This window comes from Cotesia typhae, unplaced genomic scaffold (genome assembly GCF_013202065.1).
Source record: "Cotesia typhae breed Kobodo isofemale line unplaced genomic scaffold, CoteBio_Ctyphae contig_123, whole genome shotgun sequence".
Classification (NCBI taxonomy): domain Eukaryota; kingdom Metazoa; phylum Arthropoda; class Insecta; order Hymenoptera; family Braconidae; genus Cotesia; species Cotesia typhae.
The window spans coordinates 142,323-159,286 of record NW_027423715.1 but is presented as its reverse complement, the minus strand read 5'-3'; the positions used below and the strand labels follow the sequence as shown (position 1 = coordinate 159,286).

At 31.2% G+C, this 16,964-nt stretch overlaps 3 protein-coding genes across 4 annotated transcripts; all 3 read left to right on the top strand.

The window, feature by feature from the left end:
• Positions 1-90: 90 nt before the first annotated feature.
• Positions 91-3,315, top strand: Abo (de-etiolated protein 1 abo). 2 transcript variants are annotated; one of them, XM_074255894.1, is made up of 8 exons: positions 91-322; positions 409-910; positions 1,236-1,373; positions 1,527-1,671; positions 1,759-1,867; positions 1,934-2,126; positions 2,194-2,672; positions 2,916-3,315. In XM_074255894.1, exons 2-8 carry the CDS (start codon positions 503-505, stop codon positions 3,097-3,099), a joined length of 1,656 nt encoding a protein of 551 aa, XP_074111995.1. In that variant the 5' UTR covers positions 91-322; positions 409-502; the 3' UTR covers positions 3,100-3,315. The 2 variants fall into 2 exon arrangements, with proteins under 2 accessions (XP_074111995.1, XP_074111987.1); XM_074255886.1 differs by having other exon boundaries at positions 91-339.
• Positions 3,316-4,212: 897 nt separating this feature from the next.
• On the top strand, positions 4,213-10,537 carry LOC141535470 (putative methyltransferase TARBP1). The gene is made up of 4 exons (XM_074255413.1): positions 4,213-7,950; positions 8,035-8,211; positions 9,425-10,053; positions 10,135-10,537. The coding sequence occupies exons 1-4, from the start codon at positions 4,483-4,485 to the stop codon at positions 10,283-10,285; spliced, it is 4,425 nt and encodes a 1,474-aa protein (XP_074111514.1). The 5' UTR covers positions 4,213-4,482; the 3' UTR covers positions 10,286-10,537.
• Positions 10,538-11,194: 657 nt separating this feature from the next.
• LOC141533879 (uncharacterized) lies at positions 11,195-16,599 on the top strand. The gene is made up of 4 exons (XM_074252974.1): positions 11,195-14,864; positions 15,424-15,594; positions 15,670-15,886; positions 15,969-16,599. Exons 1-4 carry the CDS (start codon positions 11,379-11,381, stop codon positions 15,986-15,988), a joined length of 3,894 nt encoding a protein of 1,297 aa, XP_074109075.1. The 5' UTR covers positions 11,195-11,378; the 3' UTR covers positions 15,989-16,599.
• The last annotated feature ends 365 nt before the right edge of the window (positions 16,600-16,964 follow it).

Here is a 16,964-nt window from a genome sequence, read left to right as displayed (position 1 = left end):
GTGTATTTTTTTTTATACAATATGTCAACAATAATGCTATAATAATTATTTTATAAATAAATACTTGTAAAATAATAATAAAATAATTTTTACTTGCAAAAACTGTCAATTTTAGCAATTAAATTTTTCAAATCTGTCAAAAATTATATTCCGTCAAAATTGTGAATTGTTTTTATTAAAAAAAAATATAAGTGACTGTGATAATTGTTAATTTATTTTTTATACAAAAAAAAAATAATTTGTAATTTTTACAAATGTAATTTAGTGAAAAAAAAAATTAAAATTTTGACACTGAAATAAATAACAATAAAATGAATAAAAAGTGAGGTTAAACTTCAGGTAATAAAATAATAATTAAAACTATTTATAAATATATTAATTTTATTAATAATTGCTCATTGTTTTCAGATAATTGTACATATTTTTTCAACGATGAATTTCGCAATTGAAAAAACAAACTTTTTGTGAACAAAGTAATGGAATTTTTAACAAAAGCAAAACAATGGCAGAGGAGAAGAGAAAAATAGAATTTGTTGATGGACCTTGCAGAATAAAACCAAGAAAATTTCCAGCCCAGAATATCGTGCTGCGACTGCGACGTCGAGAAACAATTGGATGTCAGTATCCGGGTACGCAAGTCCTGGTAGCTCGACAGTTTTACCAAAATGTATTTCCAAATTTCACGGTAGTCAATGTGGAAAAGCCACCATGCTTTCTGCGAAAATTCAGCCCCGATGGCAGATTCTTAGTGGCTTTTAGCGCCGACCAGACTTCAATTGAAGTATATAAGTACGAGGGAGCTTCTGCAGCCGCAAAATTACTCGTAGACTGCAAGGACGAGTACATCGGGCACAAGAATGATGACAAAAATTTTCGGATACGTAATAATATTTTTCACCACTTTTTTAAGGTAACTATAATCAATTAATGGCACAAAAGTAAGCCGAAATTTGACCATTTTTAATTTTTTTTTTTAACAAACAAATTTGTTCTGAAGAATTTGTTTTAAAAAATTGCATTTTATATTTTTTTTAAATTTCTACAGGTCTTTTTTATATTTTCTCACTTGTCATTATCAGATATTATCCGGAATTATAACATATTATTTTTTCACTTGTACATCGCCTTTAATTACTAAGTTACATTCTGTATAATTTATTTTATGACCCTGTTATTGGCTTCCCAGCTGTTGGGTCTTATTAATAAATAAATAAATAATATTTATTTTATTTCAGCTAAAATGGGTCATCAATGTTGTTGACAGCAGCGAGCAGCTCAATAGAGAATGTAGTTTATTTACTGATGATGGTAGATACGTTATTGTTGGCTCGGCAAAGCATATTGCTGATGAACTGAGGCCACATTTTTATCAGGTACATTTCATTTTATTTTTTTGATTTACTAAATTTATTATAAAATTATAATAAAAAAAATTTAGCAAAAAAATTCCACATGTATAAATTTAAAAAAAATTTTTTTAATACAACCTGATTAATTATTTTTAATACTAAAATTAAATTGTATAGATTTATACTAATAATGAAGCGTTGACACCAAATCCAAGATCACCGCTTGAAGATTATACTCTTCATCTTATTGATCTTAAAAGCGGTAAATTCTGTGATTATCGACGTTTTTTAGTAGACAAAATTTATCTATCCCATAATCAAGGTAAATAATTTATTTACAATGACTAATTATTAATATGTATTTTTAACATAAATAACAGTATTTATTTATTTTTTTTTTTTTAATTAGGACTTTATTTATATAAAGATATTTTAGCGGTTTTGTCAGTACAGCACCAAACCATTCATATATTTCAAATTCTTGATGGAATGTTCATTGAAGTCAGAACTATTGGAAGGTAATTAAATAAAATAAATAAAAAATGATATCAAAAATAATTATAAAAAATTTATTTCTGATAAAGGTTTTGTCTAGAAGACGAAAGTTATTTATTAGCATCAGCGTACCCTAACATAAACAGAAGACCATACAAAGACACGATGATTAATACACTTAAGCATAAATTATTAATACATTTGTACAAACGCGCTGCGTATATCAGCAGCACTTCAAAAGATCCGTATGAATTGCGTCGATTTTACCAGTACTTCGACCAGGTAATGAAACAATAAAAAATATCACATAAACTATTTTATGCTTAATAAAATAAAAATTATTTAATAGTTTGATGCCTTGCGAATGTGGAAGATGCAATTATTGGATACAAACCACATCTTAGTCCGTTATGCGAGCGAAGAAGTCGCAACACTCCAAACGACAGACCCAAATGCCCATCCTGCCCTACTGGTAGTCTACAATATGGTCTCGGCAAAGGTGATAGCTGCTTACGATAATGCGTCACTGCACATGCAGACGCAGTTTGAGAATTTTACAGACTTCTTCCGAAATTCAGACACTCCGTACATGTGCTCGCCTTCGAATAATATTTACGCGCGGCTAACGCAGCAGAGGTACAAACAGACTATTGTGAGTGCTCGGTACGGAGGATTGACTGAAGCCACCAAAAGACTGCTATCTCAATTGCCAATTTGTGCTCAGTCTTACTCGAGCTCGCCTTATCTTGATCTTTCACTGTTCTGTTACGATGACAAGTGGGTGTCGATGATGGAACGGCCTAAAGCTTGTGCTGAACATCCTATTAGGTATTTTTTTTTCTTTAATCTTTATTATTAAGAGAAAAAGAAAAATCATAGGAAACATTTTTTTTTTAATTCAATTTTGAACGACTTTTATTTAATAAATTTTTTTGGATTCATATTTTTGCCGTAATATTAAGCATTAAAAATTTTTCAGCTTGTTTTAAAATTATGTAATACTTAAAAATTAATTTATTGGTCTGAAATTTTTTTTTCTTTAATCAAGTTCATTTTTTTTTCGTGTTCTAGATTTTATGCAAGAGACTCAGGATTATTAAAATTTCGCTTGCATGCAGGGATGTTGGGAAGAACAACTCCTGTAGTAGCAAGAAGACTTGTCGCATTTACGTTTCATCCAACTGATCCCTTCGCAATATCAGTTCAACGTACAAACGCTGAGTATATTGTTAGTTTTCACGTTCGGCATGATTAACATTAATTATTCACTAATTAAATGTCTGTGATGTGTTTATTATTGGTTTCGTTAATTCAAATGAAAATTTGCAGTCTGTCCTACAGTATTTGGTATATTTTTTTTTTTTTTTTTTTTTTTGTTGAAAACAAAAATGACGAGTTTTTTTGTGTAAAATTTCACGAAAAATTTTTAGCTGACAGTAGAACTGTGCAATAAATAATTTAATACAAACAGTTTATGTTAATTATCAATTATTTTTTATTCTTTTTATAAACATTCAATTAAAATTCTATAAATTTATGTAAACAGGTACATAAATAAACATGAAAAAATGTTAGCGTGTTATTTTAATAGAAATCTGAACAATTTTATTTATCGATTTTTACAATAAAGTTTGTAAAGAATTTGATAAGATATATTAAACAAATTTATGTTTAATTTATAAGTTATTAATAAAATTTATAAAAAAAATATTTTAGTTTTAATTATTATTTCCAAAACAATTTATAAAATTACTTCATTACTATGATAATAATATTCTTAATATTTATTTTAAAAATTTTTATGACAATTAATTTAGCAAATATTTAATAATTTTAATAATTTTTGTAACAAATAAATTATGGCAAAAAAAAATTGACATTTAGAAATTTAAAAAAACTACAAATGTAATTTTTTAAAAATCATTTTTTGGAGCAAATTTGTTTGTTATAAAAAATTTTTAAATTGTCAAGTGACAGTTAACTTTAATGTCATAAAATTTTTAGATGTCGCCTGATGACACTGAAGTTGACAGACATTAAAAATTTGTTTAGAATTTTATAGCAATTAAATTATTATAAAAAAAATTGAATAAAAAAATTCCACATGTGAAAATCAGTAAAAATTAGAAGTGAAAATTTTTAGAAGAATTTTTTTATTGTAATTGATCAGTAAAAAATTTTTTAAAATTGACAGCTGACGGCTAACTTTATTTTCATTAATATTGTATATAATTTATAAAAGAAATCACAGGATTACAGGTGTAAAAAAAAATTTACTTTCAGTAACGTTCGGGCCAGTTCGTGTGCCTTCGTAAGTGTATAGTTGTCAGCCGCATACGGATAAAGCGTGAGCCTTGTGTTTATAAATATTTTAACCTCTCCACATCCACGTGCTGGTAATATGTATGACATTAAGTTTAGCAGTCACTTGACAATTTTCTAATTTTATTTAACAAAAAAATTGTTTTAAAAAATTGTATTTGTAATTTTTTTTTTTTTTTCAATTTTTACATGTCAATTTTTTTTTTTACAATTTATTAGTTAAAAAAATTATCAAAAATCTGTTGAATAAATTTTGTTCAATACTTACCTATAAAGTGTTCAAAACAAGTGTTATAAAATAAAAAAATTATAAACTATGGAAGAAATCAATAATCGTGATCAATTGTATAAAAAAGCAATAGTTGCGCCGATAGAAGTGATTGGAATTCTGGACGCCGACTTTGAAGCCAATCCGCTGATAATAATCCACAAAATAGTGAATAACTACAACAAAAAATTGTCTCATGGTATTATAAATAAAAAAATAATAAATGGATTTTACACTGTGCTCTGCTACGAGTATAATTTAACAGATAAAGGGGATTCAGTGTCACCCGTAGATTTTGATAAATCTTTTTTCTCCAATATTTTAAGACTCATCACCGAGAACAATGAAAAAGAACCCGAAGATTTAATACGCCTGATGTATGAAATAATAGTTTTACTATTAAAACTTTATTGCGACGTGGTTGAGGTAAATAATTTATTAAAAAATTTCATAGAATCATATCCGAAAGATGGTGAAATTTATTACAAAATAATCGAGTGCTTCATCGACGCTCTGTGCTTGAAGCGTTTGTCATCAGCTGAAATCCTGCAAGATGAATTTATCTTTTCAGAATTGAAGATTTTCTTCACAAAAATTGAGAAGAAAGATTGGAAGATATTTATTTCCCTAGTGATAAAAATTCTGCAGGTGTTTAATCAGGTGACCATTTTACCCCATTTGTGGAAAATGATACTAATTGACTCAAATGACTGGGAAAAGTCATTAACTTTATTGAACATTTTAATCGATTACATCCTAGCTCTTTCTTCCGAAGAAATAACATCTTTAAATTCCACGTACTGTAGCCTTGAAACTACTTGGCAGTTGATTTTCCGAGGACTGATGTCTTCCGTGGAGCAGGATCGCAAACAGGGACTCTACATAATGAAAAAAATAATAGATTTCTTGGAAAAGCATCCAGCTAAATCAGCTACTAAATTAATTCCATTCATCCGTTGTCCTTCTTACAGAAAAAGTCCAGCTGTAAAAGATTTGAAAAAGAAATTTTTTTTAATAATGGAAAGTCTGGAAGAAAAACAAGGACATTTAGTGACTCCAGTTCTTGCACACTTAGAAAGGTTAATCCTATTCCACTCAGATCATCTGAATTGCTCCAATTGCCTTGACAGCAAATGGCTCTACTGTATCTTCGAGCGGGCGCTGAACCACAAGACCAACGGAGTAATTAAATTAGGATTGACAATTCTCTTGAAAATTGACCCGCTAATTTACAACCAGGACTTGATAGCGCTGTTAATCACCGGCCTGAACACGACTTTTATCTACGACAGCCAGACATCAAATCCCGAGCCGGTGGTTGTTAAAGAACTGGCTAAATTATTCGTCAAAGCTGAGTATTCAGAAGTTACTTTAATTAACGAATTTATTCTCCAGGCAGCAGCAGTTAATTGGACCCCGATCCCGCTGTTCTATGTGATGTCTTCGCTTTACAAAGCCGGACACATGCTAAACCGGCCAGTCAAAACCAACCGGTGGACTGGAGATCAATTAAATTCTTTGGAAATAATCTCAGACAAATTTTTACACTCTCAACCTCTGTCTCTAAGAAATATTTTACGAGATTTTATGGCGAGTGTTATTTTTCAGTTTGCCGAAGAACCAATTCCGCTGGAGGCATTAGCGAGAATTTATTATTCCATCAGCCGTAATTGTCTGCTGTACACCAGCGTGAGTTGCAGCGTATTGAGGGCGTATTTGATAGACAAATTAACGTCAGAAACTGCTATTAATTATATTAAGAGTGCAAATTTATCCAGTGAAGTTGATATTAAATCCTTTGCGCAAATGACTGCTTTTTTGTTCGGCGCAAAGAAAATTTTTAAATCTTCAGCGTGTCCATCTTTGAAGAAATTTTATGAGATATTTAACTCCCTGATTAATATTGAATCTCGGCCGTATGCTAATAAGGATAATTACTTAAAAGTAATTAGTTTGTTTAACTGGCTTTTTTATTATTTAGGAGAATATTGTACCAATGAAGATCAAGAATTTATCTCCAATACCTTCATGTCGCATGTAAAATCTGTGCTTGCTTTTATCATCAACCAGCTGAATCAATCTTCTTCAGAAGAAATATATTTTATATGCTTAAAAAATGTCACGAAGTTGATTAAAAATAATCTAAATTGCCATAAATTTTTCCGTGAGTATTTAAACAATGTAAACTGTGATGCTTTGCGTGCAATTGATCAGTATAATGAAGCTACTGACACAAAATTATTGTTCACGCTTAGTGTAATTAGAAGCTGTGCTGAGTACTTAGAGACCCCGCATCCAGATGGCGTAAAGTCGATTATGGAACTGTGCAAGCGACCTCTGAGTTCTGAGAACCGGATCAGCGATGAAAGAAGAGTAACTTTTGATTGTTACAAACTGATAGCTGAGGTATTTCTTCTTTTGGTGTCTCACTCGGTAGATGTTGTTGAAGAATATGAAGAAATGTTGCTGAGCTTGTTGAAGTTAATCGACTGGGGCAGAGAGTGTGTAATATCTTCAGTAATTAAATTATTGACATGCTTAGTGACTAAAAGAAGAACAAGCATGGAGAAGAATATGAATGTGGTCAAATCTTTGGTCGAGGCGTGTTGGACAAACTTGTGGGACATGAATCGCGATGATGAATTTTGGAACGCAAGTAAACAGTTTATTGAATGTCTAATGGCAATGAATAAGTTTGCACCTTCGGAGGTCAGAGAGTACATTTACAAAATCAATTCTAAGAGCGAAGAGATTCCAGGGTTGAGAAGCTTGCTTTGGAATAAATTCTGGTTACTTGGTGAAGAAATGATAAATTATTTGGATCTTATCATGCGCAATTTTATTGAAACAAACATTGGGCGGGAAAGAAAAATGGAAATGCAAGCTCAGGGTTTTTTATTTAACAATTTTGATGTCAAGTATTGCTACGATGTCAATTTTTGCAGCAAAAATGACCTCAGGGTTTATGTCGACACACTTTTCCGCGCTGAGTCGGTGTTTTTGATAATTAACGCGCTTCAAAGTAACCAAAAGTCTGTTTCTGTTTCTGAAAAAGAAGATGATATTGTATTTTTGCTTTTGTCGACTCTGAAGGCTCACCAAAATAAAAGGTACTACAACGACTCGCATTTGCATAGAGTCAAGCACCGAGTAATGCAGTTGTTGCTGGTCATCACGTCAATGCTTCGGTTGAAGGAAGAAAATTTAGTGAAGATACATGACACTATTGGGGAGTTGATTATTGTTGAGAGTAATCAACCCACAGTGAGAATGATGCAGGAGTGGCTGATGATTAAAATATATTTAGATAATCCTAAACTGTTGCAAAAACTCTGGGAACTTCTGGAAAGGGCCAAAGAAGAAAGACCTGGAAGTATTACATCAATTGCCTCGATTGTTTATCATGTTTCCAGGAATATTTCTGTGGAAAGTCAGCAGTCATTTGTCAAAGATGCTACTTCACAACTTTTGTCTTGCTCTTTTAGTCAGCAATTTGTCGTTCGACTTTATTGTCAGGTAATAGTTTTTTCTTTAAGATTGTTTTGATTTTATAGTAAATAATGATTTACTATACTTTTTTTTTTTTTTTTTTTTTTACAGACGGTGTTGGCAAAATTATTTGAAATGATTTCTTCATCTTCGTATTGTAATTATGATATTTTAAAGAAATCTATCAATGAAAGTCTACTGCGAGGAAATATGTACAAAAATTCAATGAAGCTTTGTGAAGATTTTTATTTTACTAAATTTGATCCTATCAAAAATTTCACTCTTACGGTATGTATTTTTATTTTAATTTATTTCATAATAATAATAGTATTAAATAATTAAAAAATTATTATTATTTTTATTTCTTCATTACGAAAATTTTTCTGATAATAATAATAATAATAATAATAATAATAATAATAATAATAATAATAATAATAAAGTCAGCTTATAAAAATCTTAAAGTCAGCTGGCCTGATGTCCGAGACTGAAGGGTTCATATTTGCCTGCCAAGATGGTGTCATTAACACTCTTGAGTACCGTAGCAAGGTGCTCCAGGTGCAGCTACCGGACACTTCCTGTAGGAGGTGTAGACAACATCCGGAGACGCTTATGCACCTTTTGTCGGCATGTCCAGTGCTGGCGAGAGGTGCATATATCCAGCGTCACAATGCTGCCCTGAGAGTACTGTACTACTATCTTCGTCATTGCTACGGTATTGACGTGACACCAGTGCTGCCTTATCTGCCAGGAGATATTCCCCAGGTTGTTGAGAATGACAGTTGCAAAATTTATTGGAACATGCCATTTACAACAACCCGGCGGATAGATCACAACAAACCTGATATTGTGCTCTTCGACAAGGCCACTCGTGACATTTATGCCATTGAGTTCTCGGCCCCGGCTGAATACAACATCTCAGCCAAAGAAGAGCACAAAAGACAAATATATCAGGATCTCCTGTTTGAAATTGGCAAACTTTACCCAGGTTACCGTGTCAAGCTTGTCGTCCTGATTGTTGGCGTCCTAGGAGGGATGAAACAGTCTTTTGTATCCTCACTTGCCAAAGTTCCAGCTTGCTCATCAAAAGCTAAGTTCTTGGCAGTTAGGATGCAGAAGGCTGTTTTACTTGATTCTCTCCGTCTCTTAAGGGAAATAACTTTGGCCTGCTGTGATCACTAACCGCCTTGTTGTGCGGAGTGGTCCAGCAGTAACGGACGGAGCTCAGGCTGGGCCCTCGGAGAATCGGACTCCGGGGATAACCCCCCTGAGCATTTAATAACAAAATAATAATAATAATGTTCAATATATGACTCAAAGATCGGTGTTTTTACTTAATAAAGAGTTAGTTATTATTTTTAGCCTAAATACCCGATCCAATTTGAAGACTATTCAATTTTTTATTATTATTCTTTTAAATAAATTATTCTAGAAAATAAAGTATACTATCAGCTTCAAAAATAATGTAACAAATAATAATAATATTAAATTTTTTTTTCAGACAATATTTTATGACGTCCCAAGATTATTAAATATGTCAAAAGATGAGTGGATATCACCAAAGATTTTCGAACATCTAGCTTCAGTCCACAATCTAAATAATATTGACGCTCATAATTTAGTAAATAATGAATATACATTAGAAAACATCACCTCATCTCAGATGACAAAAACACGATGTCAAGAATTGGATGAAGAAGAAATCAATGGTGAAAATTCTGATGATGTTCAAAAAAAAATAATGCCTTGGAAATCAATGATTCCGTTGGAAGAAGATTTATCCGGAACATTGAGACGACAAAAACTAGCTGAGGACACTGGATTGATTGTCGTCGCAAGTTTGATTGACAGTATGGCAAATTTAGGCGGGCTCGCGAGAACTGCGGAAATATTTTGCGCGAAGCAGTTGGTCCTTAGCAGTATGAAGTATGTTGAAAATAAAGAGTTTCAGATGTTGAGTGTCTCTGCAGAAAAGTGGGTTCAGATAACAGAGGTCAAGGCACATGAGCTCAGAGATTATTTATTAGAAAAGAGTTCTTTGGGGTGGAAAATCGTCGGTGCTGAACAAACTGCTAACAGTGTTTGTCTTACTGATGTCAAGTTTGACAAAAAAACTGTTCTTGTCTTGGGGTAATTATTTGTTGATAATATTTTATTTAATTTAAAAAATTAATTATTAAGTATTAATTTTTTGTTAACAATTTTTTTTAGAAATGAAAAAAGCGGAATGCCGGCGAATTTAATTCCTCTGATGGACGTCTGCATTGAAATTCCTCAGGCTGGTGTTGTTAGGTCGCTGAATGTTCATGTGACTGGTGCTATTTGTATGTGGCATTACGCACAACAATATATATTTTCGTAATTATTTTAATTGAATATTTATTCTTATATATTTATAATAAAAATAAATAAAATTTATTTTTTTTTAATAAATCTTTTCTGAAAAATTATTTTTAAAAAATTACATTTATAATTTTGTAAAATTTTAGCATGTTAATTTTTTTTGATACTAAAATTAGCCGACGTCCAACAATTTTTGATTTTTTTCATTAATTACATTACAAGTAAAAAAATACTTAAAAAAAAATTGCACAGATAATTTTTCAAAATTTCTACATTTGAAATTTTTTCTTTTAATTTATTTTTAATAATTTTTTTAATAAAAAAAATTATTTAAATTTTTAGATGTAATCTGAAACAAAAAAATAAAAAAGATTAATAGACAATTTTTTAATTTTCTTTAACAAAAAAATTAATTTTAATAAATTATTTTAAAAAATTGCATTTTTAATTTATCAAAATTTCTAAAAGTCCATTTTTTTAATAATTTTTTTTTGTAATGCTGAAATTAGCCGTCAGCTGTCAATTAAAAAAATTTTAATAACAAGTTAATTACAATAAAAAAATGCTTCTAAAAATTTTCACTTGTAATTTTTATTAATTTTCACATGTGAAACTTTTTAATTAATTTTTTTTTTTAATAATCGCATTATTATAAAATTTAAAAATAATTTTTAATGTCTGCCAACTTCAGTGTCATTTTTTTTTGCTATAATTTATTTGTTAAAAAAAATCAAAACAATTGTGAAGTGACAGCTAAATTTAATGTCATTAAATTTAAAAAAATTTTTTTGGACCTTTCTGAATTTTTTAAAAATAGTAAAAATATCCGCTAAATATTACGTTTACTCTCCCAGCACTGACTATAGTTATTAAAAGCGAAGTTTTTCACTTTCAGTGTAGTGTCAGTGGGTATAGTAGCAGTACATCAAAAGGAGCATGCGTACCCCTACCACGTGTAGTGTTTATAACCTTATGCAATGTTTTTATTAGTATTGTGTTATTGTTACAGTTAAGATTAAATTAATAAGTGTCAAGCAGCGAATTAAAACTAAAAAATGACTTTTCCGGTAAAGCACAAGTAAATCGACCTCCAACAGCTGACTGTGACAGCCATGGAGAAAATGAATAATCGTGATTTGCTGTACAAAAAGACCATCGTGTCACCAATAGAGGTTCTGGGAGTGCTGGACGACGATTTTGAGGCGAATCCGCTGCTGGTGATTCACAAAATAGTCGGCAAGTACATAAATAAAATATCCGAAGGCTCCATCAACAAGAGAATAGCCGACGGATTTTACACAGTGCTCTGCTACGAGTACAACTTAACCACCGGCTCTCCGGAAGCAGTTCAGCTTGATTTCGACCAAACTCTGTTTAATGTAGTCATAAAATATATCTACGAAAATTATGACAAAGAAGGTAAAGAATTGGTTCCAATTTTGTACGAAATAATAGTTTTACACTTGAAACTATATTTCAGCGTCCCGGCGATCGGCGAGTTTTACAAAAGCTTCATCGCCTCAGCTAAAGATAAAAAAAATGAAAATAATATTTATTACAAAGTTACCGAATGCTTCGTAGACGCGTTGTGCTTGAAGCACGCTCCAGACCACCATGAGATTACAGAAGCCAGTCTTCCGATCCTAGAAGAGATTATCACCTGGTACAAGGACATCACCCTGAAAGACTGGGTGCTGTTTGTTACCATAATCACTAAAATGGTCAAAGCGCTTGAAAGGAGAATAGCGCTTGACTATCTGTGGGTGATGATATTAAATTACCCCGCGACTGACTGGGAAAAATCACTGTCTCTGCTCAACGTCGTGATAGACGACGTCCTGGCGCTGTCATCTCAAGAAAAATTATGCATTAATTTAAACTGCTGCCGCAGTGAAATGCTCTGGCAGCTGATTCTCCAAGGACTGATGTCTCCTGTGGAGCAAAATCACAAACTAGGACTCCACAGCATGAAAAGAATTTTAAATTTTCTTGATAGGTATCAAATTACCCTGAATCAAACCAACTTGGTTCCATTTGTTGGCTGTCCTAATTACAAATCAGAATTGGCTGTAAAGCACGCAGTTAATTATTTTTTTCTGCTGATCGAGAGCTTGGAAGAAGACCAGGGAAGTCTAATTCATCAGACAGTAATTCAATTGGAGATACTGATCCAGTTTCATTACTTTCACTGTCTGTTTTGCTTAAACTGCCTGGACTTCATCTGGCTGGAGTGTATTTTCAGACGCGTGCTTACTCACAAGACAATTGAAGTTGTTAAAGTAGGATTAATTACTCTGCTCAAATTGGATCCAAGATTTTACTACGACGACTTGTTGGTTCTTTTGATCAACACGCTGAACAATGTCGTCATTCACGATACCGAGACTTTCTGCCTTGAAACTCAGGTTATAAAAGAACTTTCAGAGCTGTTTGTCAAAGCGGAGTACGCTCAAGTTTCTTTGGTTAAAAAATTTATTTTTCACATGTCTCAAATCACTTGGGAACCTGTTTCTTTATTTTACACATTGTACTGTCTCTGCAAAGCCGGGTACATGATTAATTATCCTGTTCAATTCAATAGATTTGAAGAGGAAGAATTAATGTGCCTGCAAGTGATTGTTGATAAAAATTTAAGCAATCAATCATCAGTATCAATTAATTTTTTCTGTCAGAATATTATTAATATTATAAATCTCTACGCTTTGACAACAAATCAAACTGCGCTTGATATTTTATCTAAAATTTTTCCAGCATTGGAGGCTTCTAGTTCTTGCCATGAATTTATTATAAATTCTCTGAGGAATAAACTCACACCGGATCAAGCTGCTCAGTATATTTACAGTCAGTGTGAAAAATTATCAAAGATGTTAATTAAAAAAACCGAAGCTGATATTACAGCCCTGGAAGAATTTGCCAAAATGACCGTCTATTTATTCGCCGGCTCGCTAATTTTCCGTGCATCCAACGCTCCAGAATTGAAAGCTATGTGCACTATATTCAACACAATCATCGTTGATGAAAACCAGCAGAAATATGTCGACAAAATTCATCACACTAAAATCCTAGAGCTGCTGAATTATTTCTTCAAGGGACTCACCAAAATCTGCGCGATTGATAAGCTAAACTTCACCATTAATTCATTTATGGCTGTCTTGGAGTCTGTGTTAGTATCAGTGTTTAATACTTTCAAGCGTCCAATTGTTTATTCCTTTAAAGAGTTAGAAATTTACACCCAAACTTTCCAGACTATTTCCGAGCTAATAACTTCTAAAGTAGAAGATTACTGCGGATACTTCACCAAAGTTCTGGCGGAAACTGAGGAAGTGATTGAAGTTATGAGCAACGATGAGTACAAAGACCTTAAATATCTTTTCGCTTTAAGACTGCAGTACATTTGCATTAAATATCTGGAGAAATACAATGTAAATACTTTGAAATTACTGCTCAATCCAAATATGCTCTCAAAGGCTGTAAAGTTTAAAGAAAATGGCGAAGAGCTCAAAATGGCGAGAGAGTGCTACAGCTTGATAGCGCAATCTATCATCCAAACGATAAAGCTCGTGGTTAACAACAGTCCTTTTTTGATATCAGGACCCGTGAAGACTATCACGCAATTGCTGGCGCTGGAGAAGGAAAAAATAATGCCCTGTGCAATTGAATTGATGATCAAGATGCTCTACCTGACGTGCATTGACAACTACGGGAACGTAATTGAACCGTTCTTCGAACTAGTGTGGAACAATCTCTGGTCCATGGAACAAAACGAAGTGTTCTTTAAATGCTTCGAGCTGTTTGCTGAATTTTCGGTCCAGATCGTCGGATTCAAAGGCGCGGAACAGCTCCGCAATGAAGGGATTAGATACGTAACAGTGATGCATGAAAAAGGAAAGAATATTCCGCGACTGAGGCGACTGCTGGTGAAAAAATTGATATCGGTTGGTGAAGACTCTTTTATCTTCTTCCAGAATGTTGCGTTAAAAATGCTGATCTCCGTCTCGGAAGAAGATCCGATGCAGGAGAGACTGGAGGCCCAGCTCCAGTTTTTCGCCTCCAATAATTCTGATCCTGAGAGAAGAACTCTCGCTGCTGTTGATATGACCAGTCGCGCAAGGTTGGTCCTCTTGTTCTGCTCGATGTTGAGGCAAGGCAGAAGCTTCAAGGACTTGGTGGGAATGCTCATCTCCGAGCTGGAGGAACGCAAGAACAAATACGACTTGAATTCTGATAGGATCAAGTGCCGCGTCATGCAAATGCTCATGGTCCTTCAGCCCTACCTCAGTCAGGATCGCGCTTCCCAAATTATTGCGGTTATTTCCGAGTCCTTGGTCTCGGAAAAGGTCTCGCTGATTGTGAGGACGCTTCAGGAATGGCTGCTGATTAAAATTTTTTTGAGCTATTCGAAAACTCTCGATGACTTGTGGAAACTTTTTGAGAGGGCTAAGAAGAATAAGGAGAGCGTTACTTCCGTCGCGTTGATTATTCTTCATGTTGCTACTAATGCGTTGCCTAAAAATCAGGTTTTATTGTTTATCAGAACTGCTATTATGAAACTTGATATCTTTATTTATAATAAGGAGTATCATGGGTGTTATTGCCAGGTAATTTTTTACTTTTTTTTTATTAATAGACTTTAATTTTTTGATTTTTACGGTAATTAATTTATTATAAAAAAAAATTTAGGGAAAAAATTGTAGAAAATGAAAAAAATTATTAATACAAATTTTCATAATTGATTTTTTATAAAAATTTATTGGTGTTACAGTCAAGTAATTTTAATTTTTTGTCGATGCTCTATATTTTTAAGAGAATAAGAAAACATCTCACAATTTTTTAGATTTTTGTCAGTATTAATTTATTATAAAAAAAAAAAAAAAATTATCAAAAGAATTTTACTTGAAAAGATTTTTAAAATTTATAAATATGAACTTTCACAAATTTTTTTTTTATAAAAATTTTTTCGTTTATTAAAAAAAAAATAAATTACAATTAAAACAATGTTTTTTAAAAATCATTGCATGTAGAATTTTTTTTAATTTTTATAATAATCCACTAATTAAAAAAATTAAGATTTTTAATTTTAGTATTACTTTTTAAACTTATTTATCATTTTTATTATAAATTAAATTTTAAAAAACTATCTCTGATTTTTTTTTACAGATAGTAATATTAAAATTAATAAGACTGTTACCTCCCTGTAATGTAATTAATCATTACAAAGATTTAAAAAAGATCATTGAAACTAATTTGATCTCTAGTGAACATTCAACCCAATTATCTCAAGACTTCCGACTGAACAAATTTCATCCTCATAAAAATTATACTATAAAGGTATGAACTATTTTTACGATTAATTAGATAAATAAACTTATTTTAATATTTTCTTAACACTTATTAATTTTTTAGACAATTTTTTACGACTTACCAAGACTGATGAATAGTTGTAAAAGCGAGTGGATATTACCTTTAATTTTAGACTATGAAAATTCTGCGATGATTACCAAGTCGTCTATTAAAATAAGCAATGTATGTACGTTGGAAACCGCACAGACGACTCAGACAAAGCAATCCAAGATTCAATTGTCAGGTGGGAAAAATGTAAATAGCGGGGACAATGATGTGGGTAAGTTTAAATGTTAATTATTTCTCTGTAATTTAATTTCTATTCAATTATAAATTAAAGAATATTTTTTAATTTTTTTTAGAAATAGTTGAACTAGAATAAGCGACAATTTAATTCCCAAGAACTGATTCTTCCAAAAAAAAAAAAAAAAAAAAAAAAAAAAAAAAAAACTGGGCTTCAAGTGTACGAATATCATCAATGGTATCAATACGCACAATATATATTTTTTGTACATAGCGTCTAAGGATAAACAAATTGACTATCATCATAATATTTATTGATCCCGAGAGTATTTTTATATTAAAAAAATTTTTTTTAGCTTTGTAAAATGTTTATTGGAATATTTATAGTACTATTAATTATACTAGCTGTAAAATAATGAGTTATTTAAATTGAATCTTAAATTAAAATAATTAAGATTATTGTTTTTTCAATCTTGATTATTGCCAGCAATTAATAAAACTGATAGGGTAATTATTTATAGAATTATATAAGTAAAATTGCATCGTTAAAATTTATCAAGTACAATGCGGTCTTAATTATGGGGAACTATTTTTTATTTCTTTATGTAAAAATTATTCATGCCTGTGAAGCGACAAAATGTCACTGCATATCCTCTCATATTATACTCAGTGATATCTGTAGTGAAAAAAAAATTTCAGATAATATCAAATATAATCCAGATTAAACTAAATTATTTTTGGATTATACTCAGTATAATCTCCGATTTGACCAAGTAATTTTTTTGGTTATACCGCGTAAGATTACACTGGATATAATCCGAAAAAACATCTCGTATAATTCAAATTATACTCAGTAAAATCTTGGATTATACAATTTTTTCAAAAATTGTGATATTCAACTTTTTTCTTTTTAAATTTGTAGACTTGTAAATTTTTTTGAAAATTTGTAAAAATTGTGATAATCATTTTTTTTTTTTAATTGTTTATTTTTCGAAGTATTTTTCAAAAATGCTATGTACGATCACTGAGTATAATATGCAGTGTAATTTTGTTCCTTTCATGTACAAAGCAATTATAATTATTTAGTTAATTTTATTTTCAATTTTTTAAAAAAT

Bases quoted from the DNA above. Each gene is read 5' to 3' on its own strand.
- LOC141535470 (XM_074255413.1), top strand. From the start codon at position 4,483: ATGGAAGAAATCAATAATCGTGATCAATTGTATAAAAAAGCAATAGTT. The intron at 7,951-8,034 runs GTAATAGTTTTT...TTTTTTTTACAG, and splicing joins TCGTTCGACTTTATTGTCAG to ACGGTGTTGGCAAAATTATT. The intron at 8,212-9,424 runs GTATGTATTTTT...TTTTTTTTTCAG, and splicing joins TCAAAAATTTCACTCTTACG to ACAATATTTTATGACGTCCC.
- Abo (XM_074255894.1), top strand. From the start codon at position 503: ATGGCAGAGGAGAAGAGAAAAATAGAATTTGTTGATGGACCTTGCAGA. The intron at 1,374-1,526 runs GTACATTTCATT...TAAATTGTATAG, and splicing joins TGAGGCCACATTTTTATCAG to ATTTATACTAATAATGAAGC. The intron at 2,127-2,193 runs GTAATGAAACAA...ATTATTTAATAG, and splicing joins TTTACCAGTACTTCGACCAG to TTTGATGCCTTGCGAATGTG.
- LOC141533879 (XM_074252974.1), top strand. From the start codon at position 11,379: ATGGAGAAAATGAATAATCGTGATTTGCTGTACAAAAAGACCATCGTG. The intron at 14,865-15,423 runs GTAATTTTTTAC...TTTTTTTTACAG, and splicing joins ATCATGGGTGTTATTGCCAG to ATAGTAATATTAAAATTAAT. The intron at 15,887-15,968 runs GTAAGTTTAAAT...AATTTTTTTTAG, and splicing joins TAGCGGGGACAATGATGTGG to AAATAGTTGAACTAGAATAA.